We start from the raw sequence: 22,657 nt of genomic DNA on the forward strand, positions 1-22,657 counted from the left end.
TGACTGCTCCGGCATCCCCACGACACTGAGCAGGATAAGCGATTAAGACAATGGATGGATGGATATATATACACTACCGTTCAAAAGTTTGGGATCACATTGAAATGTCCATATTTTTGAAGGAAAAGCACTGTACTTTTCAATGAAGATAACTTTAAACTAGTCTTAACTTTAAAGAAATACACTCTATACATTGCTAATGTGGTAAATGACTATTCTAGCTGCAAATGTCTGGTTTTTGGTGCAATATCTACATAGGTGTATAGAGGCCCATTTCAAGCAACTATCACTCCAGTGTTCTAATGGTACAATGTGTTTGCTCATTGGCTCAGAAGGCTAATTGATGATTAGAAAACCCTTGTGCAATCATGTTCACACATCTGAAAACAGTTTAGCTCGTTACAGAAGCTACAAAACTGACCTTCCTTTGAGCAGATTGAGTTTCTGGAGCATCACATTTGTGGGGTCAATTAAACGCTCAAAATGGCCAGAAAAAGAGAACTTTCCTCTGAAACTCGACATTCTATTCTTGTTCTTAGAAATGAAGGCTATTCCATGCGAGAAATTGCTAAGAAATTGAAGATTTCCTACACCGGTGTGTACTACTCCCTTCAGAGGACAGCACAAACAGGCTCTAACCAGAGTAGAAAAAGAAGTGGGAGGCCGCGTTGCACAACTGAGCAAGAAGATAAGTACATTAGAGTCTCTAGTTTGAGAAACAGACGCCTCACAGGTCCCCAACTGGCATCTTCATTAAATAGTACCCGCAAACCACCAGTGTCAACATCTACAGTGAAGAGGCGGCTGCGGGATTCTGGGCTTCAGGGCAGAGTGGCAAAGAAAAAGCCATATCTGAGACTGACCAATAAAAGAAAAAGATTAAGATGGGCAAAAGAACACAGACATTGGACAGAGGAAGACTGGAAAAAAGTGTTGTGGACGGATGAATCCAAGTTTGAGGTGTTTGGATCACAAAGAAGAACGTTTGTGAGACGCAGAACAAATGAAAAGATGCTGGAAGAATGCCTGACGCCATCTGTTAAGCATGGTGGAGGTAATGTGATGGTCTGGGGTTGCTTTGGTGCTGGTAAGGTGGGAGATTTGTACAGGGTAAAAGGGATTCTGAATAAGGAAGGCTATCACTCCATTTTGCAACGCCATGCCATACCCAGTGGACAGCGCTTGATTGGAGCCAATTTCATCCTACAACAGGACAATGACCCTAAACACACCTCCAAATTGTGCAAGAACTATTTAGAGCAGAAGCAGGCAGCTGGTATTCTATCGGTAATGGAGTGGCCAGCGCAGTCACCAGATCTGAACCCCATTGAGCTGTTGTGGGAGCAGCTTGACCGTATGGTACGCAAGAAGTGCCCATCCAACCAATCCAACTTGTGGGAGCTGCTTCTGGAAGCGTGGGGTGCAATTTCTCCAGATTACCTCAACAAATTAACAGCTAGAATGCCAAAGGTCTGCAATGCTGTAATTGCTGCAAATGGAGGATTCTTTGACGAAAGCAAAGTTTGATGTAAAAAAAATCTTATTTCAAATACAAATCATTATTTCTAACCTTGTCAATGTCTTGACTCTATTTTCTATTCATTTCACAACATATGGTGGTGAATAAGTGTGACTTTTCATGGAAAACACAAAATTGTTTGGGTGATCCCAAACTTTTGAACGGTAGTGTATATTCCAGTGACTCAAGTAAATTTTTTATGAGACAGTACAAGCCTGTTTCATGCAATAAGCAATCATCAGCTGCCTGTCTCATAATTAGTCACTGCATTATTTTTCTCCTTATTTGCTGAGCACTTTTTCTACCATTGAGTGTTTCTTTTAACAAAGTTTTATATATATATATAAGTTGGAGCGACAGTTGAATTTAAAGTGTCGTGAACTCGTGACGTTCATTACATGTTCATAATGGCGTTTCACAGAACCCCATATGCACCCCGATGGCACAGCCTAGTTCAATAGCTAATATTCTTTTAGCGTACTTGTATTACATCGAAGAAGGTAATTTCAATTTGACGGAGAACAAAGCAGCTCAATCAATGTTTTTTTCACTGTCTCACCACACACACACACACACATTGTTATACAGTAAATATTTCAAAAAATTTTAATTTTAAATTATTACCAAATACCCATAATTATTATTCCTTGAATTCTATAGGCTGTCCCTGTTGTATCATACAGGCTGGGTTTTTTATTTTTTTTGTGCCCTGATAATACCAGATTGAACCCGTGGATACTCATGGAACCCCTCGGACATTGATGGATTTTTCCTCTACCTTCAGGAGGTGGGGAACTACCCAGTTAGATGATCTTAATTTTGAGAAGACTTCATCTTCTTTACCATGCAAAGTGGGGTGGTAAGACCATTACAGCATGATTACATAGGAATTCTGATTTAAATAGAAACACATTTTCTTGTACTGATTCAGTGTTGTATTTTAAGGAGGCATCCGGGTGGACTTTAGAGACGTTAAACATTTATTTTGTGTCTTTCATACTGTAAACATCACTGGCTTTCTGTGATATAACTTGCACCATTTATATTTATTCTTATGAACATTTCAATACAGCTGTTTACATGAATAATTCTGCTCTTCCTCATTGTTCTACCTCTTGCAAGCCACCATCTATACGTGCTCCAAAAGCAACTTGTTCTAGGTCCAGACTTTTCTCTTGCCTGGCCTGTAAATGGTGAAACAAACCCTAGCCTCAATGAGAGATACAGACTCGCTGACTTCTACCAAGAATGTTCTAAAATCTGTCCTCTTTCAGGTCTGCCTTAATCCTTGAATAGTTTCTAAGATAGACTCTTCAAATGGCTAGTGGCACTTTCAAGATAAGATCATAATAATAATAATGATAATAATAATAATTACATTTATATAGCGCTTTATCAAGACACCCAAAGCACTTCACATTGAAGGGGGTAACTCACTTCAACCACCACCAATGTTTCGCACCCACCTGAGTGATACAGGGCAGCCACTTTGTGCCAGAACACTCACCCCTCATCAGCTTGAGGTGGAGAGGGAGGAATCATTGAGCCAATTTTTGGACTGTGTTACACTGAATGGACTGTGTTGTTAACTGTGTTTTTGTTTTTTTGAGTTTCTTTTGCTTTGCTCTCTGTTTTTGTATCTTTTTGGTGGTGTCGTTTTTGGAAATGTGGATATGTTTTTATCTTTTGTGTTGCACTGTTGTGGGCTGGATGAAATGAAATTTAATTTCTTTCGTGTACCCAAGTACATAATGGAGATGACAATAAATTGTTCTTGATTTTTGATTACATGGGGGGGATGATTAGGTGGCCAGATGGAGAGAGCCAGGTTGGGAATTTTGCCAGGACATCAGGGAACCCGCTACTCTTTGCGATAAGTGCCATGGGATCTTTAATGACCACAGTGAGTCAGGACCTCGGTTTAACGTCTCGTCCGAAGGACGGCATCTCCTACAGCACAGTGTCCCCGTCACTGCACTGGGGCATTGAGATTTGATATTTGTTGTTGTTGGGTTTTTTTGGCTTTAGGACCAGAGGGAAGACTGCCCCCTACTGGCCCACCAACATCCCTTCCGGCAGCAATTCAGTTTTCCCGGGAGGTCTCCCATCCAAGTATACTAGCCAAACACATACCTGATTAGCTTCCGTCATTTGGCAGAGCCAGAGTACATGTTAGTATGGGTGCCAGCAAAAGATGAAAACAATAGGGGTGTGACGATTCCCTGATACAAACTGATGAGCCAGGCTTAATGTTTAAGAAACCTTTACTTCACTTCAGACAACTTGTTTTGGGCAACAGTTTTCTATATATTATAATACCCTTATGCCACTGTATTGTTTATAAGGGTGGGGATACCTGCAGTCAGTTTAGACTGAAGAGGTCACTTAGATGAGTGATGAAACATTTCTGTCAATAAACGTGTCCAGATTAACTGATTCAACTTTCTTTGATAGTGTCACCAGTGTCTACTACTGTGTCCTTCTACCACCTGCACTTTATATCATTTACTGATGATGTCTGTTATACAGACATACACACATGTAACTTTTTCAATCTACTTTGTAACTTGAGTCTCATGTTACTATTATTCAAAGTGAACAAAATGCACTTGACAATGTTGTTTTCGTTTTGACATGATCATCAAAATTATTGACTTACTTGTGTGTGCAGAGGTCTCAACAGACTTGCTTTGGATTCCGTTCTTCAGCTGTGAGGATAGATGGAAATTATACTCCACTCCTGGTGTCAGGCTGGAGAAGGTATGGCTGTTTGAGTGTTTTGTCACCTCTTGGACAGTTTTCCCATCTGATGAGCAGCTCACACAGTAACCCCACACTTCACCAACTGGTGTGTCCCAACTTAAAGAGACCGAGTCAATCGTGACCTGAGAAATTGTTATCTTTTCTGGAGGAATGGGCTCTGTAAAGAATGAAATGAAAAGCATGAAGTCCAAACTGAAATGTCAAGTTTACTTGTACAAGTGTGAATTAAGTTGCAGTTTCAGAGGGCTTTACATTCACACAATGAATTCCCTCTACTCATACTTCTGGATGAGGTGGTGGCACTGACTTACTCACCACAGCAAGCTGGAAATATACTCCAGTTTCCTTACCTCCCAGTTTAACCAACATGGTGCATCACTCAACCCATCAAAGCTCTTACTCTAGATTCTCTATAAACATCCTTGGGTCAAAAAGTTTGACATGTAGGCATCTGGGTAGTGTAGCGGTCTATTCCGTTGCCTACCAACACAGGGATGGCTAGTTCAAATCCCCATGTTACTTTTGGCTTGGTTGGGCGTCCCTACAGACACAATTGGCCATGTCTGCAGGTGTAATCCAGATGCGGGTATGTGTCCTGGTCACTGGACTAACGCCTCCTCTGGTCAGTTGGGGCACTTGTTCAGGGTGGAGGTGGAATTGGGAGGAATAGCATGATCTTCCTACATGCTACGTCCCTCTGGCGAAACTCCTTACTGTCAGGTGAAAGCGGCTGGCGACTCCACGTGTATCAAAGGAAGCATGTGGTAGTCTGCAGCCCTCCTCGGATCAGCAGAGGGGGTGGAGCAGTGACTGGGACAGCTCAGAAGAGTGGGGTAATTGGCCAAGTCCAAATGGAAGAAAAGGGGGGAACCCCCCCCCCAAAAAAAAGTTTGACATGTAACTTTGTCATCTGGCTTGATAACCCACAAACCTGAGTTATTTTACCTTTTGTCTTCAAATTTGAGAATCCAATTTGATGCTGTGTGATTGGTCTTCAAACTGCCTCAATGTGAAAATCACCCACTCTATTTGTGTTTTTGTATTGGCTTCTTGTTGTTGCCAACATTAAAGTTCAAAACCTTGCTGCTTAGGTTCTGTACATTTCAAGAAACTTCATCAGCCTACCTGCAAACCTTTTTTACAATGTACACTTTCACTCTCCCTCATCGTTCTATCCCTGGTTGGCTTTTATTTGTGCCTAGTCCAAAAGCAACAAGCTCCAGGTCCTAAGCTTTATTTTACTAGGCCTCCAAATGGTGGAACTAACTCCCAGCCTCAATCAAAGCTATAGACTCTCTTGCTTCCTTCAACCGAGTCCTAAATCCTTTCCTCTTCCAGGTCTACCTTAATCCTTAAGTAGTTTTGAAATGAGACTTAACCTGGCTATTGGCACTTTTTAATTAATATGAAACACTTGGAGCTATTAACAAGATTTTGGAATCGGAAGCTTTCTGGCCAATCATGTTTGAGTAGGCGGTGATTTCTACGGTAACATGTTTTGGTTGCTTGTTGGTAACAGTCCATGTGGGGAGAGAAAGAGGCAGAACACACTGTCCAAAATATCGTCTGGACCTAAAACACTTATAAAAAGTATCAATGTTTGTGTAGTGTAGAAAAACATTCGACTCTTGTCGACTACTTGTGAAACAATCCGGTCGTAGACATCATCTCTCAACTCCTTTCTCACATTTCAAATTGTTAATCCAACTGTAAACAATGACGGGCACATGGAAGAGGAAGTTTTCATAGAAAATGGAGGCAAGCAGCCAGCAGCTACACCAGAGGCCATGAAATATTGGGTGTTGTCCCCAGAGCTATATCATCGTCAGATGATGTAGCCTCTGGGTTCCAAGGTTCTGGCATTTGCTACTACTATTTTGCCCTTACTTTCTGAAACTCCATTCAAACATGCAGCCTTATCTATATATCTTCTGGCACTCCCCAAGGAATGTATTTGTGAAATGCTTCGAGAAGGGGTTGATCTAAAGCAGGAGATTTTGTTGTAAAACAGCAAAAGTAAGAATATATTGAAATTGGACTGACCTAGAACTATACAAGCTACTTGCAGTCTGTGCAGAGGATGAAACTAATAGGCAACTGTGTGGTCTGCCACATCATGAGCAATATGATGATGAGAAGTTCAAACTGCCTCAGCAACTGCTGATTCAGTTCTATACGGCAACCCTGATATAACCCTAACCTACATGTCTTTTGTTTGTGGGAGGAAACTGGAGCCCCTCAGTGGAAACCCATGCAGACACAGGGGAGACCATGCAAACTCCACACAGAAAGGACCTGAGACGGCCTGGGGTTTGAACCCATGACCTTCTTGCTGTGAGGCAACAGTGCTAACCACTGGGCCACGGCAACCCGAATTCACGTTTGCAGTGGCCTCACCCAGTACTGGTGTGGAAAGACGGCGGTGCGAATTCGCATTTGCAGCGGCCTCACCCAGTACTGTCCATACAATGTCGTTGTCCATGTCTGCATCTAAGTTTTGTCTTCGTTTGATGGCTGGGAGAGCTGGCGCTGGATCAGCTGGTCTGCTGCATCCTGTGGGCCCAGGGAACACGGCCCTGCCCAAAGCTGCACTCGAGGAGGTAACACTGCAGGCGGTCTGACAGGACATGGAAGCGGGGCAGGCTAAGCTAACTGCTAGCCCATGCAGACTGGCAGTTCTGATAATACCGAGGATGGTCTGGCCGCGACCTCGCCTGGCATTGACTGTGGTGTTTCTGGTGTCGTTGTGTGGAGTGCAGGGAGGTGTGTCGAGGGTGTCTGGCTGGGAGAGCTGGCATTGGATCAGCTGAGGGAGCCTGGTCTGCTGCATCCAGTGGGCCCAAGGACCATGGCCCCTGCCCGAAGCTGCGTCCGAAGAGGCAACACCGGTGGCAGTCTGAAAGGATGCGGAAGCGAGGCAGGCTAAGCTAACTGCTAGCCCATGCAGACCAGTAGTTCCGACAGAAATCCTGGCTGGCGTTCATTCCCTTGGACAGTGATTTTTTTTTGTTTAGTTTGGATATATGTGTTAGTTTGGATATCTGTGTTCTTGCAGTTTTTTTGATATGTGTTTTTGTCTTTGTGTTGCACTGTTGTGGGCTGGGGGAAACAATATTTTATTTCATTTCATTTCATGTGCGCAAGTTCATGAAATGAAATGACAAATAAAGTGTTCCTGATTCCTGATGGGCTGCCCATTTGTTAGTCATTTGTTGTTTTGCAAGATCCTGGATTCCTCTTGAGATAGACAATGATACCCTTCGTGTCATCAATCATGACAGCAGCACCATCGGCTGTCAAAGCATCTAACTTATTTCTTGGTAAATTCAGATCCTCGATCATATTTTTGAACTGTAATTTTAGACCCAATTGTTCTGCCATGCAAGGGATTGAGTGATGCAAGTTCTTGATAGACTTTATGTTTTGGTGAAATAATAAATGATAAATACTGAGAAATGTGCCATGTTGGTTTTGTCTGTGCGCTCACCCAAAACAGTAGAAAAATGTGATGTAATTTATTGTGCCTTTTAACTGATCATATGAATTGTTAGCCATATCACAAAGTGTCAGTAAATGCCTTTTTTTGAAAGTTCTTAAAGACATCTTTGGCCTGTGGTTAAAGTAGGTCATGTATTCCCATCATACAGTCTCTCACAAATTCACCATCAAATAAGGGACAGACAGATTTCAAGGCAAGTTTGACAATCCCATAGTTTGCAATGGCAGCATCCTCCAACTTCTTTTGTCTCTTTTCAGACAAGCTTTGTTGACTCACCAGAGGTTTGTTCAAGATTTTGATCTTTTGTCTTGTGTTCTCACCTTGTAGCAGGCTAAATATTGGGTGGCTTGTTTTGTAATGTCAGTAAATTATAAGTACAAGTAAATCATATTCTTTAGCCACTGCAACACATTCAACACATGCTAGGCATGTAAAATTGCCAAAATTCGACTTTTTAAAAAAAAAGTGCTTTGGTGTAAATTCTGGATTATATTTCCAATGCTCAAGGTAAACCTTTCTATTTTTACTTGTACTTGACAAAGACATGTTACCAGTGAAATAATGTGGAGAATTTTACAGTTTGCTATCACTATGGTTGTTGTTTGTATGTTGCCCTAATTTTTGGCAATACATGATGTCAAAATAGGAAATTACACACTACTCCGAATCCATGTCCACTTCAGACTGCTACAGAAAATGTAATGATTTAAAGCAACATTGTGCAAATTTATCAAATGAGACATGACTGTTCATGCACAGGAAATTACACTCGCTACAAAGCATGATAAAAATGAACATAGAATTTTAGATGTGTTTTCTTCAGCAATGAACCACTTGTATATTTGCTGCAACTGCTACCACAAAAAAGCCATTCCTGAAGAAAAGAAAAAAAAAAGCATCTAAAGTCCCACATTCATATTTATCATGCATTGTAGCAAATAATTTCCTGCATGTGAATATAGCATCACATTTTGTTCACTGGTATCATTACAATACTGCCAATGCTTGTCGTACCAGAACATTTGAGGCGATAACAATGGAGTAATGAAGCGCCAGAGGTCTCCTTTGATGTGTACAAACTCCAAATCTTAGCATATTAATAAAAGATGACTAGGTCAAAACCTAGTATATGGCTGGACTGTGTATGGTCAATGTTTGAAACTATGGCCAATTTGTTCCAGGGATTGTCAGTTTGAAATTGTGGCCAATTTGTTACAACGACAGTCAGTGGTAGTGTCTGTAGTGTGAATTCCTGGATATTAAATGTTCATCTTTAATTTTCTGTAGTGGTCCCAGTAACATTTGTTGTTAAAGTGTACTGAAGTAGCATATCACATGACATGGTTAAGCTATGTGCAAGCAAAAAAAAAAAAGTAAATACAGTTGCAAGAACGATACTTTCCACTCACATCTTGGGATGTTTGATTTGAAAAAGAACTTAACATAATTGTAATTATAACTATTCTAGTCATTTCTTATTTCCCCCTCCTCTTTCATCTGTTTCTGTCTGTGGCTGTCTCTCGTTCTTCTAAGACTCACTCTGTATTGAGTGTTTTGCCAGAGTGATTGTTATTTGGGGTGATTTAACTGTCCCTTATGCCTCTTGGCACATGGACAGCTGTTTTCTCTCCTACTCTGCTCTGTGCTGGACTGTGAGAGTGTGTAACCAGATGTGGAGAGAGCAGCAAATTACTCCATTCTTAACGTTTCAGTAGTATCCACGAGCAGCTAGCTATTCCGTTCATTAGCGTGTGATAAATGTGGAAGGAGCTGGAACCGCTGCACCGATTTACTTTGAGCAATGGCCAATACGGAAACTACCACTTACATGTTTGCCAGCAACATCGTTGGTTGGCTGACCAATCGTGTAACTTCAGTGACGTTGTTGGGTCACCTGATTCAGCGGCCCAACTTACTCAGTCACTCTAACATGATCACAGACAGGCGATCACAGATAGACATTCGCGGGTGTAGGGCAGGCCCTGTTGGCTGGTCCAGCCAAAAATTACACAATGTGGCTTTAAATATTGGAAAACAATGAGTAAATGGAACTGTGTTATATGCTATATCTATTTTAAAATGTTTTTATTTTTGCAAATTCATTGGCGGGGGGATAGTGTGTTACACTCTCAAAGTGATAAGTGATGAGATAAATGTACATGAGCAAATGTGCTGATACACACTTATCCCATTAACTTTTGTTGACCTATCCCAAAATGAATTTCAATTATAGTCCTCAGTATAATTGCTTTAACATCTTAACCATTGCCCCATCATTTTCTCATTTATTAAATTATTATTATTATTATTTCAGATATAACTTACTCGTGTGTGCAGAGATCACAACAGATTTGCTTAGTATTCCATTCTTCAGCTGTGAGGAAACATGGAAGCAATACTCCATTCCTGGTGTCAGGCTGGAGAAGGTATGGCTGCTTGAGTCTGTTGTTGCCTCTTGGACAGTCTTCCCATCACAGGAACAGCTCAGATTGTAACACCCCACTTCACCAGCTGGTGTGTTCCAACTCAAAGAGACTGAGTCAATAGTGACCTGAGAAATTTGCATCTTTTCTGGAGGGTTGGGCTCTGTGAACAATACAAGGAAGTGTTCAACCCAAACTGGAAATTCCAATTCATTGACAAAAAATGCAGCGGCATTTCAGATTAGTCAAGTCAAGTCGTGTCAAGTTTATTTGTATAGTGCTAAATCACAGTTAATGTCTCAGAGGGCTTTACATCCATTCAATGAATTCACTCCCCTTGCACTTCCAAAGTGATGGCATAGGCATACTCGCTACACGTACTACTATATACGTACATGTTCCACTTTCCTTAACTCTTACTCTAACCATCCTTGAAACTCACAATGTCTTGATTACTCAACCAGTGACGCTCTTAATCCTGACTCTCTATAGACCCCTTTGCTGAGGAGCTTAACATGATGCTTTGTCAACAGCCTGAAGATGGTACATAATTCCTCATTCTCTGTAAATGTAACCTCTATCTTAATATCCAGCAGGATCTTACCGCCTCCATCTCCTGGCTTGTTTTGACTTATCCCTCCTTCATACCTCTGCCCCCCACAAGGAAGATAAATCTACTACTTTCGCTGCTCCCATTAGGGGTCGCCACAGCGGATCATCCGCTTCCATCTCTTTCTGCCCCCTTTGCATCTTCCTCTGTCACACCAGCCACCTGCATGTCTTTCCTCACCACATCCATGAACCTCCTCTTTGGCCTTCCTCTTTTCCTCTTCCCTGGCAGCTCCATATTCAGCATCCTTCTCCCAATATACCCAGCATCTCTCCCCACACATGTCCAAACCATCTCAATCTTGCCTCTTTTGCTTTGTCTCTAAACCGTCCAACCTGAGCTGTCCCTGTAATATGTTCATTCCTAATACCGTCCTTCTTCATCACTCCCAACGAAAATTTTAGCAGCTTCAACTCTGCCACCTCCAGCTCCATCTCCTGTCTTTTCATCAGTGCCACCACATCCAAACCACACAACATAGCTGGTCTCACTACCATCTTGTAAACTTTCCCTTTAACTCTTGCTAGTACCTTTCTGCCACAAATCACAAGGACGGTACATGACTGGACCTAATCTTAAAGCATAGCTGTGTTGCCTCAGACCTCATGGTTACGTCCTTTCACATGTCCAGCCACTTCTTCCTCCAATTCACCATTTTCTCTTCCACTTGCAACCCCAATGTCTCTTACTATCACCTTCTCTCACAACACTCACTTCCTGTCCCCTATCAATATTTTTCCAACATTTTTCCTATACAAGAATTTGTTGCTTTTGATACTGACTGTGCAATTGCTACCATAGGGTAAACCCTAAAAGCCAGCCCATAGTCTAACCCTTTTTTGCCCTCTAGCTCAAGCTGCACCCCATGCCCTTTACTAAATGATGCTCTTTGGGAAGCTAGGCCGAACCCTGAGTAGCAAAAACATATGGCATGAGTACAGAGAAAACAAACATCCAAAATATATTACATCTAACCAACTGCTCTATTTGAAGAGCCTTGATAAAAATGTCTACTACATGGATAAGCTCTCTATTGCCCATCACATCTGCAAGCTCTTCTCCGCTTCATCTCTCCTCAATTCTTCCCCATCCCCAACCTTCCTCTCGAATTCTGAATGACTTTGCCTTCTAGTTCTAGCAGAAAGTCGCAGTCAACAAACATCAGTTCATTCCATCTGTACTGCAATACATACTGACAGTAACTCTCCTAACCTGTACATGAGTTACATCTAACCCAAGGGACTTGCACCACAATTGCTTGTAATTTTTACAATTATTATTTTTACGTCTATCTTACTTGTGTATGCATCGGTCACAACAGATTCGCTTAGGGTTCCATTCTTCAGCTGTGTGGAAACATGGAAGCAATACTCCACTCCTGGTGTCAGGCTGGAGAAGGTATGGCTGTTTGAGTGTGTTGTCATCTCTTGGACAGTCTCGTCATCACAGGAACAGCTCATGTTGTAACCCCACACTTCACCAGCTGGTGTGTCCCAACTTAAAGAGACTGAGACACTCGTGACCTGAGAAATTGTTATATTTTCTGGAGGGATGGGGTCTGTGAACAACAAAATAAAAATGTTTCAATCTAAACTGGAAATTCAGATTTACTGTCCAACTTCTGAAATCTGTGCCTCTCTCGATTTTTGAGAGCTGTACTCTCTCATTTCTTTTTGGTAACCTGAAATACATCAGATGTCATGTTAAATTTCACTCCCCAATTCCACTCGTCTTCACACATATCCACATTAATTATCCCCATCGCTGATCCGCATTAAGTGTTCCCATCGTTGTGTAGGCTGACATTTTCCTCTCAAACGTTCTATTCTACTCTGCTGTTCCATTTTTCATTGAAATAAAAATTATTTTCAGTGGCACTTGGTTTATTTGGATGTCACCTATAGCATAATAGATTTGCTAGCATTATCATTTAACGATAAATAGGCTGTCAACTATCAAGCTGAAATTATCACGTGACACATTTTGATCTCTATTGTACAGCCCTACAACTATCTGACTCCAGTGACTACAGGGAAAAATTATAGTGTGTGTGTGTGTGTGCATGCACGCACACGTGTGGGGGGGGGGCTAATAGTAGAGGTCAGATTGTGTCACTTTCTTCAAGCTTGCAATCATATGGGGACTTGAAAAGGAAACTTGAACCTTTGCCAACTCAAATATGTGGATCATAAATCAGATTTTCATATCGGATCAGTTGAGACCCGGGTTACCAACGACTGCCAGCGGTACTGTTGGCCAGCAGGGTGCCGGTGGAAACTATGCTACTGTTGGCCGTAGGAGAAAGAGAGGAGGAAGGCATGTCCAGAGGCAGTGGAAGAGGAGTAAGGGTAGGAGTGTGGAGGTCAGAGTCAAAACTTTGAATGTTGGCACTATGACTGGTAAAGGGAGAGGGCTGGCTGATATGAGGGAGAAAAGGAAGGTAGATACACTGTGTGTGCAAGACACAAGATGGAAGGGGAGTAAGGCCAGGAGCACTGGAGGTGGGTTCAAACTCTTCTGCGATGGTGCGGATGGGAGGATAAATGGGGTAGGGGTAATTCATAAGGCAAAGTATGTAAAGAGTGTGTTGGAGATGAAGAGAGTATCAGACAGAGTGATGAGTATGAAGCTGGAAATCGAAGGTGTGATGATGGATGTTATCACTGCATATGTCCCACAAGTTCGGTGTGAGATAGAAGAGAAAGAAGAATTCTGGAGTGAGTTGGATAAAGTGATGGAGAGTGTACACAAGGAGGAGAGAGTGGTGATTGGAGTGGACTTCAATGGGCATGTTGATGAAGGGAACAGGTGATGAGGATGTGATGGGCAGGTATGGTGTTAAGGAGAGGAATGTGGAAGGACAGATGATGGTGGAGTTTGCAAAATAGGATGGAAATGGCTGCGGTGAATACATATTTCAAGAAGAGGGAGGAACACAGGGTGGAGGAAAGTGCACACAGGTGGACGATATCTTATGAAGGAGGTGCCATCTGAATGGGATTGGAGACTGCAAGGTGCTGACAGGGCTGAGCGTAGCTAGAAAGCATAAGATAGTGGTCTGTAGGAGGACTTTGGAGACCAAGAAGAGGAAGAGAGTGAGCCAAAGATCAAATGGTGGAAGTTGGAGGAAGACTGCTGTGTGGAGTTCAGGCAGGAGTTAAGACAGGCACTGGGTGGTAGTGATGAGTTGTTGGATAGCTGGGCAACCACTGTAGAAATAGTGAGGGAGACAGCTAGGAAGGTACTTGGTGTGTCATCTGGACAGAGGAAGGAAGACAAGGAGACTTGGTGGTGGAATGAGGAAGTACAGCAAATTATACAGAGGAAGAGGTTGGCAAAGAAGAAGTGGGATAGTCAGAGAGATGAAGAAAGTAGACAGGCGTACAAGGAGATGCAGCGTTAAGTGAAGAGAGTGGTGGCAAAGGCAAAGGAAAAGGCGTATGGTGAGTTGTATGAGAGGTTAGACACTAAGGAAGGAGAAAAGGACTTGTACCGATTGGCTAGACAGAGGGACCGAGCTGCAAAGGATGTGCAGCAAGTTAGGGCAATCAAGGATAGAGATGGAAATGTCCTGACAAGCGAGGAGATTGTGCTGAGAAGGTGGAAGTAGCACTTTGAGGGGCTGATGAATGAAGAAAATGAGAGAGAGAGAAGGTTGGATGAAGTGGGGATAGTGAATCAGGAAGTACAGTGGATTAGAAAGGAGGAAGTGAGGGAAGCTATGAAGAGGATGAAGAGTGGAAAGGCAGTTGGTCCTGATGCTATACCTGTGGAGGCATGGAGATGTTTAGTAGAGATGGCAGTGGAATTTTTAACTAGATTGTTTAACACAATCTTGGAAAGTGAGAGGATGCCTGAGAAGTAGAGAAGAAGCATACTGGTAGCGATTTTCAATAAGGGTGATGTGCAGAGCTGTAGTAACTACAGAGGTATAAAGTTGACCAGTCACAGCATGAAGATATGAGAAAGATTAGCGGAAGCTAGGTTAAGAGGAGCGGTGATGATTAGTGAGCAGCAGTATGGTTTCATGCCATGAAAGCGCACTACAGATGTGATGTTTACTTTGAGAATGTTGATGGAGAAGTATAGAGAAGGCCAGAAAGAGTTATATTGTATCTTTGTGGATTTAGAGAATACATATGACAGGGGGTCAAGAGAGGAGGTGTGGTACTGTATGAGGAAGTCGGGAGTGGCAGAGTATGTAGGAGTGGTGCAGGATATGTATGAGGGCAGTGTGACAGTGGTGATGTGTGTCATAGGAATGACAGATGGGTTTAAGGTGGAGGTGGGATTACATCAAGGATTGGCTCTGAGCCTTTTATTGTTTGCAATGGTGATGGACAGGTTGACGGACGAGATCAGGCAGGAGCCTCTGTGGACTATGATGTTTGTGGATGACATTGTGATCTGTAGCGATGGTAGGATGCAGGTTGAGGAGAGCCTGGAGAGGTGGAGGTATGCACTGGAGAGAAGAGGAATGAAAGTCAGTAGGCACAAGATGGAATACATATGCGTGAAAGAGAGGGAGGACAGTGGAATGGTGAGGATGCAAGGAGTAGAGATGATGAAGGCGTATGAGTTTAAATACTTGGGGTCAACTGTTCAAAGTAATGGGGAGTCTGGAAGGGAGGTGAAGAAGAGAGTTCAGGCAGGGTGGAGTGGGTGGATAAGAGTGTCAGGAGTAATTTGCGGCAGAAGGGTACCAGCAAGAGTTAAAGGGAAGGTTGACAAGATGGTAGTGACCAGATGTAGACCAGATGTATGGTTTGGAGATGGTGACACTGATGAAAAGACAGGAGGTGGAGCTGGAGGTGGCAAAGTTGAAGATGCTAAGATTTTCACTGGGGGTGATGAAGAAGGACAGGATTAGGAACAAGTATATTAGAGGGACAACTCAAGTTGGACGGTTTGGAGACAAAGCAAGAGAGGCAATATTGAGATGGCTTGGACATGTACGGAAGAGAGATACTGGGTATACTGGGAGAAGGATGCTGAAGCTGCCAGGGAAGAGGAAGGCCAAAGAGGAGGTTTACGGATGTGGTGAGGGAGGACATGCAGGTGGCTGACGTGACAGAGGAAGATGCAGAGGACAGGAAGAGATGGAAACGGATGATCTGCTGTGGTGACCCATGATGGGAGCAGCCAAAAGTAGTAGTAGTAGTAGGTGTCAGACACCATATTGCTTTTAATTTTTCAGCTTTTTTTTAAAATTTATGTTAGAGAATGAATACAATCATCAAATTCAACAAAATAAACAGATTAAAATGGGGGTTTTCTATTCATGAATTTTGACTTGTGGATAAAAAAATTCCCAAACAGGATAAGCAAATTGACAAAATGATGATGACATACATTGGCAGCTGTAAAGTAAAATGTTACATCAAACAGAAATCTTAGGGTTTCTTGCAATTTTTTTTACATTTTTTTTATTTTTTACAAAAACTTGCATATTTGACCAGAAGGGTTCAGTGTAAGTATAAAACAGATGTTTAATTGTTTTGGTCTCCAGGTCACAGCACAGGGAAAAGCTGCAAAATATACATATGGCCAAATCAACATCAAAACGATCTTTGATGACTTCACTCCCATACAAAAGTTGTTCAGTACCTTATATCAATTAACCCACCATCAAAAGTTTGCTAATTGGTGAAGAAATGTCAAAGTTAAAGGCATTTCAATTTTTACCTGTCTCATAAAATCCCATTCATTTTAATAGCAGACAATTTGTTTTTATGTGTATTGGCATGACACACAAAGGCGCAACACCCAAGAAACAATTGGTGCAAACAAACTGGAAGGGGGCATTACAAGCTTTGAGTGTCACAAATTCAGACAGCCATGGATCATGAACTGTGTATAGTGAAGATGTGAAACTTGATATGATTGTGTATTTAATAATTCTTAACAAGTTTGCCTCCGGGACCTATAATGTCCACCATACTGGATTTTCTAGTTTCTTTTTCCCTAAGTCCCCCCCCCCCCCACACACACACACACCAATACACATCAAACTTGCCCTTTGTCCTTTTAAATTTGGTGTATAAACCAAATTTAAAAAGGGTTATGAACAAAGAAAGTAGTGTGGGAACTGCCAAGCATCATAGCTAACAGCAAATAACATCACAAGTGGCTCTGAGGAGTCGCTCCCAGTACATTGTTTGGTAACATATTCAATTAATTTGGCAGCTCATTGAAAAAAAAGAAAGAAGAGAAATAAAGACATCACTCATCAGTTATCTGTACCAGAAGAGCAACCCTACTAACCCTGTAATTGAGAGATGAATTCAAAATAATGGGCTTGCAACGCAGTTGCTAAATGAGGCTATATTTGTTATTATCATCATTATCATTAGTAGTAGCAATAACAGTTGTAGTAGTCGTAGTATATACAGTAATTAACTTACTTGTGTGTGCAGAGGTCACAACACACTTGCTTAGGATTCCATTCTCCAGCTGTGTGAAAAGATGGAAGCAATACTCCACCCCTGGTATCAGGCTGGAAAAGGTATGGCTGTTTGATTGTGTTGTCATTTCTTGAACAGTCTTCCCATCACAAGAACAGATCACACTATATCCCCACACTTCACCAGCTGGTGTATCCCAGCTCAAAGAGACCGAGACACTAGTGAGATGAGAAACTTGTACCTTTTCTGGAGGGTTGGGATCTGTGAACAATAAAATAAAGAGGCTTTAATTCAAACCATAAATTAATATTCACTGTCCAATAGGTGTAACTGCATTTGAGAGTAGTCACACCAAGTCAGGTCAAATTTACTTCTACACCTGTAAACCACATTTGCAGTCTCAGACACTAAACTCACTTCCCTGGCTTACTCACTACACCCAGCTGGAAATATGCTCCTTTTTCCTTACCTCTTGCTCTCACCACCCTCAAGAATCACACTGTCTCTATTACCAAACCAATGAATCACTTACTCTTGGTTCTCCATAGACCCCCTTTGAAATCCATCCAAATGAGTTACAGGATGACCCCACCCTTCACAATAGGACCATCCTTAACACTGACCAAGTGTGTTTGCTGCTGAAACTGTCTTCAGTCTAAGTACTTCACATACAGTGAGCAGTATTATTTCTGTTTCTTGCTCTTTTTTAACTTATTTTAGCTTTTGGTCTTCATGTGTATATATCTTATACTGTGTTTGCTGTGTTTGTCTGTGTCTTTCTTGCACTGTTTGGTGAAGCCACAGCCCTCATTTCATTTTTAACATGTGCCTGCACATTGTTTTTAATGACAACAAATTGAATTGAATTGAATTGAATTGAATATAAGCAGAAACATTGGTGTGCTATGGGCCCCCAGTTTCACCTATAGTGGCCAACTTGTATGTAGGAGGAAGTGGAAAAGAGGGCATCGATGTCCTATCCGGGGACACTACCTAGCCATTGGTTCAGATCTGTGGACGACTCCAATCCTCTGTGAATAGTACACATGGCCATTGTAACTTTAATTAATGGTCAGCGCAATTTCCATATGAAACTGATCATTGATTTAGGTTATTATGCAACTGTGCTGTTTGTAAGGTTGGGGATAACTGCAATTGGCTGAGACTGATGAAGTCACTTAGATAATAATAATATAATGCTAACTTTATTTATATAGCATTTTTCTAAAACAATTTTACAAAGTGCTTTACAAACAAATAAAATCAGACAAGGCAAAAATAAGAGTAAGACCAGGGTGTTCAGGTGGTGTTGCAGTCTATTCCGTTGCCTACCAACATGGGGATCGCCACTTTGAATCCCCGTGTTACCTCTGATTTGGCCGGGCATCCCTACAGACACAATTGGCTGTGTCTATGGGTGGGAAGCAGGTGCACCCCCTCTGGTAGGTTGGGGAACCTGTTCAGGGAGGAGGGGGAACTGGGGGGAATAGCATGATCCTCCCAGGTGCTACGTCGCCCTGGCGAAACTCCTCACTGTCAGGTGAAAAGACACGGCTCGTGACTCCACATGTATCGGAGGAGACATGTGGTAGTCTGCAGCCCTCCCTGGATCGGCAGGGGGTTGGGAGGGGCAGCAACCAGGATGGCTTGGAAGCATGGGGTGATTGGCCAAGTACAATTGGGGAGAAAAAGAGGGGAACCCCCCCCCAATAAAAGCAAGAGTAATACCAAATAAGTAAGAGTAAAAATAAACAAAGTACATATAAATAATAACAAATAAACATTTGTAAAAGCTTTCATAAAGTTTTAAGACGAGATTTAAAAGAAGCTAGAGACTTGGTTTGTCTTAGTTCAATAGGAAAAGAGTTCCACAGTGTGGGGGCTCTAACTGCAAAAGCCCGATCACCCTTAGCAACAAGGGTGCCCTTTGCTAGGGCGCTAGGATCTGTGGGTTTTAGTGGCACGTATAACTGAGTGTCATCAGCATAAAAATAGTAAAACACATCATGATTTTGAAAAACCTGGCAAAGAGGCAGCATGTATATAGAAAACAGATGGGGGCCAAGAATTGAGCCTGGAGGCACACCACAACTCAACTGAGCCATCGAGGAGGTAGAGTTACCCAGAACAACAGAAAAAGTTCGGTTGGTGAGGTAGGAGCATAATAAGCTAAGAGTCGAGCCATTAATGCCAACCCAAGTCTCTGAGTGATGTAAGAGGATGTTGTTATCGACTGTGTCAAAGGCACCACTTAAGTCTAAAAGAACTAAAATCGAGCAGTCACCTCTGTCTGCAGTCAGCAGTAGGTTAGTGACCTTAACCAAAGCTGTCTCTGTACTATGATGTGCTCTAAAACCAGACTGGAAACTATTAAAAACACTATTAGTGTTCATAAAAGAACTCAACTGAGAAGAAATTACTCCCTCCAGAACCTTAGATAGAAAGGAAGTTATATTAACTAAAAAGGCCAGCACCCACCATACCCCGCTGACCATCAATGGTATGGATGTGGAGAGAGTCAGCAGTGTTAAGTTCCTGGGAGTTCACATCACAGAGGACTACTCCTGGTCCTCACATCTCACTGCGCTCCCCAAGAAGGCCCAGCAGAATCTTCACTTCCCGCGGCATCTGAACAAGGCGAGTCACCCCCCACCCCCACCCATCCTCATCACATTCTACAGAGGCAAGGCCTCCGACCGCAAATCCCTTCAGCAGATAGTGAAGACAGCTGGAAAGAAGGACCCCACCCACCCTTTCAACATCCACTTCACCCTCCTACCCTCTGGCAGGAGGTACCGGAGCATCTGTGCTGCCCCCATCAGACTATGCAACAGTTTCATTCCTCAGGCTTTGAGGTTTCTCAACAGCCTGAATACTTAGACCTTCCATAAAATGACTTTTTGACCTTCTTACTCACTGTCCATGTCAGGTGTGCTTAGGTCTGTGAAGTAATTTTTGTTTTTAATGCACTTTTTGTTTTTAATATTTATTGTGTGTTATTTGTTTTTATGTAGCACTGTGGTCTATGTGAAATATAATTTTGTTTTTGTTCCCTTGTATGTATGAGACATGCATATAAGGCAATGATAATAAAAGCAGTCTAAGTCTAAAAGACAATTTGGAGATTGGTCTGTAGTTACTTAGGGACAGAGGATCTAAAGTATATTCCTTCAGCAATAGATGAACAATGGTGGGCTTAAAACTGTCTGGAAAAAATCAGAGGCCAAAGAATTATTAAGAATTTGCAGAATAACAGGCTGATAGTTGAAAATACTTGCTCGAGCAGCTTAGCAGGAAGACATCTAAGATACAGGAGGAGTAGTTCATATTGGAGACTGTACTCTCTAACATTAAAATTGTAATTTGTTGAAACTCGGTACACAAGGCACAAGGTCTAAGATGTGGTATTTGGAATGTGTGACCCCTTTAACAGATTGAATGAGGTAAAATGAGTCTGTAAGATCCAAAAGTGTGAAGTCAGGGAATGGGAAGGACAACACACATGAATATTAAAATTACCAAGAATAAGTACCCTGTCATATTTTGGCCCGACAATAGACAGAAGATCAGAAAACTCCCAAGTTATTATTAGTACTGCTATTTCAGAAATAACTTACTTGTGTGTGCATAGGTCACAACAGACGTGCTTAGGATTCCATTCTTCAGCTGTGTGGTAAGATGGAAGCAATACTCAACTCCTGGTGTCAGGCTGGAGAAGGTATGGCTGTTTGAGTGTGTTGTCATCTCTTGGACAGTCTTCCCATTACAGGAACAGTTTACGTTGTAATCCCCCACTTCACCAGCTGGTGTGCCCCAACTCAAAGAGACTGAGTCACTAGTGATTTGAGAAACTTGCACCTTTTCTGGAGGGTTGGGCTCTGTGATTGATAAAATGAAAAGCTTTCAGTCCAAACTGGAGTTTCAAATTCAATAAGAAAATAACCTCAACTGCATTCGAGTATATCAACTTTATTTGTGCACATGTAAATCACAGTTAAAATCTCAGAGGGAATTACATTCACACAATGATTTCACTCCCCTTGCAGTCATAGATGAGGTGGTGATGTCTTATTCATTACACCTACAGTTCCCTTACCTCTTACTCTAATCACCCTTGGGTATCACACTGTCTCTATTATTCAACCATCTAAGCTCTTATTCTAGTTTTTTCCTAGAACACCTTTGTCATCGAGTATTACATATTGCTTTCCCAACAGCCTGAGGACTGTACACCATTTCTCATTCTCTGATTTTAGTATCCACCTTGATAACCCACAAGCCTCTGAGTTATTTCACCCTCTTGCTTCCTTTCACCTATCTCTCTTTAATACCTCAACCACACACAAGGTGGGTTAACAACCTAATAAAACTCATAACTGCATTGTCTCAAACCTCACAGTTATGCCCCTTCATCCAAACACTTCCTCCAATTCACCATCTCCCTTCCACCTGTCAACCCTATGTCCCTTACTCTTATTGTATCACCTTCGGTCATAACCTATGCTACCAGCCTATTGGTTTATGTGTCCTCAAATCTTTGCCTATACAAGAATGTGTTTTTCTCAGTGCTGACTGTACAACTGCTACCATATTCTCAACCCTATTTTCAGCACCTGATAAATTTTGCCCTTTTGACATTTGAACAGCACAAGTCAAACCCCTGTGCTAGTTACTTAATGGTGGTCTCAAGAAGGATATGACCTTGCTCTGAGCAGCAGAGACAATATGCCCCAAGTTCAGAGATAACGAAAATCAGAATCCCATCCTCTTTTTCCTCTCATTCAACCCTAATCAAAACTTCCAAATACTAGCAAAATGTATCTATTGCCTCCAGAAACAGAAAGCTGATCTCCCTCTTCTCTTCCCTCCACAATCTCTCCCCACAACCCTCCTCCCTCACTCTAATTGACTTTCCTCCACTCCAGAGAGGAAAGTGGCAATCATCAGAGTTTAAATCAACCTTCTAACTTCCGGCTTTCCACCTCCTACTAGGTTCTAGATACCAACTACGTATGTCAACTTATTCCCTTTGTTTGAAACTTAAGTTTCAGTCTTCTTCTCTCTCACCATCCCACAACTTGTGCCCTTGATCCTATTCCTTCACACCTCCTTCAGCTTATCAGCCTATCAGCCTCCCCATTAGCTCATATCAAAGCCAATCACTTTACCCTACTTTTGACTCAAAACTCTCAACCGGTCTCATTGTTCCCTTTCCTTGCCAAAAAGCTTGTGAGAGCAACTTGAAATTAGCTCTCCTTATTTGTCTCTAAAAACAACATATTTAATGAAAATCAGTCTGGTTTCAAGATTGGTTACTCCAACAAAACTAGTCTTCCTGCAGTCAGTGAGACACTCCTCAAAGCCAAAGCTGCAGGGAAGTCCTCAGTGGTTATCCTCCCTAACCTGTCTGCCAAAACTGAAAAAGTGTATCGCCAGATT

General features: G+C 42.1%; 1 protein-coding gene across 1 annotated transcript in view; it reads right to left on the reverse strand.

Moving 5' to 3' along the window:
• The window catches only part of LOC130130616 (tenascin-N-like), a 36,553-nt gene extending 15,640 nt beyond the window's left edge, over nt 1-20,913 (reverse strand). The window contains exons 1-5 of the mRNA XM_056300360.1: nt 20,836-20,913; nt 17,219-17,479; nt 12,112-12,372; nt 10,107-10,367; nt 4,179-4,439 (exon numbers count right to left, since the gene is read on the reverse strand). Coding sequence (XP_056156335.1) covers nt 4,179-4,439; nt 10,107-10,367; nt 12,112-12,372; nt 17,219-17,345 — 910 coding nt within the window. The 5' untranslated portion in view covers nt 17,346-17,479; nt 20,836-20,913. The remainder of the gene's footprint in view (nt 1-4,178; nt 4,440-10,106; nt 10,368-12,111; nt 12,373-17,218; nt 17,480-20,835) is intronic.
• Nucleotides 20,914-22,657: the final 1,744 nt, after the last annotated feature.

Source organism: Lampris incognitus, chromosome 20, assembly GCF_029633865.1.
Source record: "Lampris incognitus isolate fLamInc1 chromosome 20, fLamInc1.hap2, whole genome shotgun sequence".
NCBI classification, from domain to species: Eukaryota; Metazoa; Chordata; class Actinopteri; order Lampriformes; family Lampridae; genus Lampris; species Lampris incognitus.